Genomic DNA, 6000 nt, shown 5'->3' with positions numbered 1-6000 from the left:
AATCACCCAAGATGAATTCCTGCCCATTTATCTTTCTAAGAGACTCTTGTAGTTAAGTTTCAACTCTTTCAGATAAATCCCTGCATGGTGTTATTCTCCACTACCATTGCGAATTTAGTAATGTATAATAATCTAGATTTTGCAAACTAATATAGATTTCCATGTTTTTAGATTAAATTTTCAAAATAAATGTTGTCAAGCAAAGTAAAAATAAATTTCTGCTTAACCGTCAGATAGCCGTTTTAACCTTTCAACAAGTAGTGGATGAGTTTCAGACAATACCTTTAGTTTTAAAGAAAAATAAATGTCACTCGCACAATAATAGTATCTTAGAACCCACAATTACTGAAACCTAATAAAACTCTTTTTATTTGTTGCTTACATATTTTTTCTGCCCATGGCATCACTCAAACACCACAGGCGAGCAGGATCAAGGGCAAGTGTCCATGCTCTCTCGCTGCCAGTCCCAGCTGGTTGTTTCGCAGAGGTGGGAAGCTAAGGACTTTCTCACGCAGAAGGAAGAAAATAAATATTATGCAGCAAGTCAACCGGGTTATTGTCACAGCTGTTTTTTGTGTCTGATTAAAGAGCATTATGATCTGGTAAGAATTTAACTGCAGGCCCACTCATCGTCTGCTAATGTGAAGATAGAAACAGTCAACTGATCTTTATAAAGCCCAACAACACATCTGAAATAGACGTTTTATTAGTCATCATAAGTCTTCACTTTGCATTGCAGCACACATGCTACCAACAGATTTGTTCAGGGTCATGTTCTCCAGTGCTGGCACAAAATATCTAATCCAAATGAACCAGATAGGAAGTCATTACAAGACATTTGAGGCTGCGATCAGAAGCCACCCCACGTTAGCCTTGCCACGTGATCAGTCTTCTGTTTGGTTGATTTAATGAAGCCTAAAAATTCCAGCTCAGAAACTGCTCGAATAAAACGAGCACTGACAAGTTAGTCAAGGAAAATTGGGTACGCTTCGACAGTTGCTACACTGCCATTTAACACTTTCAGTAAGTAATATGGCATTTCCTATTACTAAATACTTTCCTTCCCCATATCTATTCCTTCACTTTTGTTACAACCATCATAGAATCTTACAGCACAGAAGGAGGCCATTCGGCCCAGCGTGCCTGCGCTGGCTCTTCGAAAGAGCTTGCGCAATAGTCCCACGCCCCCTACTCTCCTGCAAATTTTTTGTTTTCAAGTGTATATTTATTTCCCGTTTAAAAGTTACTATTGAATTTGCTTCCAACATCTTTTCTAGGCAGTGCATTTCCAGATCATAAGAAATAACCAGTGAATCTGTTTTGGGGCGTATTTGTTGAGGGAGGAATTGCTGCCCAAACATTGGGAGAGCTCCATAGACTTTGTAAGGTATCAGAGAATTGATTTGTTCAAATGATAATTGAAATAATACAATACTGACTTACTCATTAATAAAGTGGCTGATAGTTGCTAATGTAAGCAACATTAAGATATTAATTATTTTTGAATATGGGAGCTTAAACCATTTTAAAAATGGGATCTTACCCGTAAATTTAAATTAATCGAGAAGTTATTTTCCCCAATCTCCATTTAAAAATATAAACAGGGCTCCTTGGGTAGCTCTGAGTAAATGCACCTTGTGGTGTGTACTGAGTCATAGCGACCAAGGTCACTTCCTGATCAGTGATCAACCGGGCAGTGGTGGGCTGCTATAATTGGCCTCAAGAGTCCCTGTATAAGAGAGCATGTGAAAGAAAAATCCCACTCAACTCTTCTCATCCCAAAAATATCAGACAGGGAGTGCACGTATGGATATACTGAGGGAGGGCAGGATCAGACTTAAATGTGAACAGCCCCTAAAATACTGCAAGAGTCTGAGGATCATACGGGTAACATATACAGACATGATATACAGGCCAGTTTGCCTGACTTCAATCGTCAGGAAATGCTATAATCCATTATTAAGGAAGTGGTAACAGGGCACTTAGAAAATTATAATATGATTAGGCAGAGTCAACATAGTTTTATGAAAGGGAAATTGTGTTTGACAAATGCATTAGAGTTTTTGGAGGATGTAACCAGCAGGGTAGATAAAGAGGAACCAGTGGATGTAGTATATTTGGATTTCCAAAAGCCATTCAATAACATGCCACATAAAGGGTTGTTATGCCAGATAAGGGCTCATGGGGTGGGGGGATAATATATTAGCTTGGACAGAGGATTGGATAACAGACAGAAAACAGAGAGTAGGGATAAATGGGTCATTTTCAGGTTGGCAGGCTGTAATAGTGCAGTGCTGCAAGGATCAGTGCTTGGGCCTCAGCTATTTACAATCTATATTGATGACTTAGATAAAAGGGACTGAGTGTAATGTATACAAGTTTGCTGATGATACAAAGTTAGGTGGGAAAGTAAGTTGTGAGGAGGATTGTGAGGAGGATTGCAAAGGGATATAGACAGGTTAAGTGAGTAGGCAATAAGGTGGCAGATGGAGTATAATGCAGAAAGAATAGGAAAACAGAATTTTTTTAAATGTGAAAAACTATTAAATGTTGGTGTTCAGAGAGATTTAGGTGTCCTCACACAGGAAACAGTTAGCATGCAGGTACAGCAAGCAATTAGGAAGGCAAATGGCAGGCTGGCCTTTATTGCAAGGGGGTTGGAATACAAGAGTAAGGAAGTCTTACTACAAGTGTACAGGACTTTGGTGAGACCATATCTGGAGTACTATGCTCAGTTTTGGACTCCTTAGCTGATGAAGGGTATACTTGGCTTCAAGACGATGCAACGAAGGTTCACTAGATTGATTCCTGGAATGAGAGGGTTGTCGTACGAGGAGAGATTGCACAGATTTGGCCTCTACTTTCTGGAGTTTAGAAGAATGAGAGGCGATCTCATTGAAACCTATAAGATTCTGAGGGGGATTAACAGAATAGCTGCTGAGAGATTGTTTCCCATGGCTGGAGAGTCCAGAACTCGGTGGCATAGTCTCAGGATAAGGGGTCGACCATCTAAGACTGAGATGAGGAGGCATTTTTTCACTCAGAGAGTTATAAACGTTTGGAATTCTCTGTCCCAGAAGGCTGTGGATGCTCAGTTATTGAGTACATTCAAGGCTGAGGTAGATAGATATTTGGACTCTAGGGAAATCAAGGGATATGGTAATCAGGTGGGAAAGTGGAGTTGCGGACGAAGATCAGCCATGATCTTACTGAATGGCAGAGCAGGCTCGAGGGGCCAAATGGCCTACTCCTAATTCTTATGTTTTTATGACATGAAGAAAATGAGCTAGTCCAATCATGCAGCGAATTGTGACTTGCAGACACATAGCAAGACAGTGTGAAAGTAGCTGTGGCACTGCCAAATAATCAATTAGAAGTGCCTAACCTATATCTGATCCTCTAAGCTTGGCTTGCCTTTTTTCCTCCTGCATTGTGTCTCATTGCTTTCCTGCTTCCTTTAGTAACTTGTCTGACTTAATGAACAGTGGCTTTATAATGACAAAAAATTATTCATGTCCACATCCTGGTAACTCACTGGAAGATGAAAAACAGCCTTTACTGTATACAAAAAAAAACTAGTCACAATATTCAGTGATTAAAATGTGCCAGGTAAAAAGTTAATTGAAGACAAATTTAACAATGGGTGCAATTCATTCGAGCAGCATACATGTTTTTTGGGATTCTAGATCAGTGGTTAGTTTCAGTCTGCAGATCTGAAGCACACAGCATTTTGAAAGCAAACTTGGGCATCTCCCCCAACAAAATGATGCCTGATGGAAAGTGTTGGAAAGTGTGAGGTTATGCACTTTGGCAGAAAAAAAATCAAGGAGCAAGTTATTATTTAAATGGAGAAAGATTGCAAAGTGCCTCAGTACAGCAGGACCTGGGGGTCCTGGTGCATGAAACACAAAAGGTTAGTATGCAGATACAGCAAGTGATCAGGAAGGCCAATGGAATCTTGGCCTTTATTGCAAAGGGGATGGAGTATAAAAGCAGGGAAGTCTTGCTAGAATTATACCGAGTATTGGTGAGGCCACACCTGGAATACTGTGTGCAGTTTTGGTTTCCATATTTAAGAAAGGATATACTTGCTTTGGAGGCAGTTCAGAGAAGGTTCACTTGGTTGATTCCGGAGATGAGGGGGTTGACTTATGAGGAAAGGTTGAGTAGGTTGGGCCTCTACTCATTGGAATTCAGAAGAATGAGAGGTGATCTTATCGAAACGTATAAAATTATGAGGGGGCTTGACAAGGTGGATGCAGAGAGGATGTTTCCACTGATGGGGGAGACTAGAACTAGCGGGCATAATCTTAGAATAAGGGGCCGCCCATTTAAAACTGAGATGAGGAGAAATTTTTTCTCTCTGAGGATTGTAAATCTGTGGAATTCGCTGCCTCAGAGAGCTGTGGAAGCTGGGACATTGAATAAATTTAAGACAGAAATAGACAGTTTCTTGAACGATAAGGGAATAAGGGGTTATGAGGAGCGGGCAGGGAAGTGGATCCGAGTCCATGATCGGATCAGCCATGATCATATTAAATGGCGGCGCAGGCTCGAGGGCCGTATGGCCTACTCCTGCTCCTATTTCTTATGTTCTTATGTTCAAAGTGGATTGTGACTCGGCCTTTTAAGCAACCAGCAGACCATCAGGGGTTGATAGTGGATGGGCAATGGCAGACATTTAGAGACCGCATGGATAAACTACAACAATTGTACATTCCTGTCTGGCGTAAAAATAAAAAAGGGAAGGTGGCTCAACCGTGGCTATCAAGGGAAATCAGGGATAGTATTAAAGCCAAGGACGTGGCATACAAATTGGCCAGAAATAGCAGCGAACCCGGAGACTGGGAGAAATTTAGAACTCAGCAGAGGAGGACAAAGGGTTTGATTAGGGCAGGGAAAATAGAGTATAAGAAGAAGCTTGCAGGGAACATTAAGACAGACTGCAAAAGCTTCTATAGATATGTAAAGAGAAAAAGGTTAGTAAAGATAAACGTAGGTCCCCTGCAGTTAGAATCAGGGGAAGTCATAACGGGGAACTAAGAAATGGCAGACCAATTGAACAAATACTTTGGTTCGGTATTCACTAAGGAGGACACAAACAACCTTCCGGATATAAAAGGGGTCAGAGGGTCTAGTAAGGAGGAGGAACTGAGGGAAATCCTTATTAGTCGGGAAATTGTGTTGAGAAAATTGATGGGATTGAAGGCCGATAAATCCCCAGGCCTGATGGTCTGCATCCCAGAGTACTTAAGGAGGTGGCCTTGGAAATAGCGGATGCATTGACAGTCATTTTCCAACATTCCATAGACTCTGGATCAGTTCCTATGGAGTGGAGGGTAGCCAATGTAACCCCACTTTTTGAAAAAGGAGGGAGAGAGAAAACAGGGAATTATAGACCGGTCAGCCTGACATCGGTAGTGGGTAAAATGATGGAATCAATTATTAAGGATGTCATAGCAGCGTATTTGGAAAGAGGTGACATGATAGGTCCAAGTCAGCATGGATTTGTGAAAGGGAAATCATGCTTGACAAATCTTCTGGAATTTTTTGAGGATGTTTCCAGTAGAGTGGACAAGGGAGAACCAGTTGATGTGGTGTATTTGGACTTTCAGAAGACAAGGTCCCACACAGGAGATTAATGTGCAAAGTTAAAGCACATGGGATTGGGGGTAGTGTGCTGACGTGGATTGAGAACTGGTTGGCAGGCAGGAAGCAAAGAGTAGAAGTAAATGGGTACTTTTCAGAATGGCAGGCAGTGACTAGTGGGGTTCCGCAAGGTTCTGTGCTGGGGCCCCAGCTGTTTAAATTGTACATTAATGATTTAGACAAGGGGATTAAATGTAGTATCTCCAAATTTGCGGATGACACTAAGTTGGGTGGCACTGTGAGATGCGAGGAGGATGCTATGAGGCTGCAGAGTGACTTGGATAGGTTAGGTGAGTGGGCAAATGCATGGCAGATGAAGTATAATGTGGATAAATGTGAGGTTATCCACTT

The 6000-nt window shown here is 41.5% G+C and overlaps 1 protein-coding gene across 1 annotated transcript in view; it reads right to left on the bottom strand.

Annotated features, from left to right (window-relative positions):
- Nucleotides 1-342: 342 nt before the first annotated feature.
- orc3 (origin recognition complex, subunit 3) overlaps nucleotides 343-6000 on the bottom strand; it is a gene marked incomplete at its 5' end in the record, with an annotated part of 66845 nt that continues 61187 nt past the window's right edge. Inside the window, one exon of the mRNA XM_070870323.1 lies at nucleotides 343-956. Within this exon, the coding sequence (XP_070726424.1) occupies nucleotides 851-956 (106 nt within the window). The remainder of the gene's footprint in view (nucleotides 957-6000) is intronic.

The sequence above is a fragment of the Pristiophorus japonicus genome, unplaced genomic scaffold, assembly GCF_044704955.1.
Source record: "Pristiophorus japonicus isolate sPriJap1 unplaced genomic scaffold, sPriJap1.hap1 HAP1_SCAFFOLD_1303, whole genome shotgun sequence".
NCBI lineage: Eukaryota > Metazoa > Chordata > Chondrichthyes > Pristiophoridae > Pristiophorus > Pristiophorus japonicus.
The sequence above is the reverse complement of the archived record's forward strand: the minus strand, read 5'-3'. Positions and strand labels throughout refer to the sequence as shown.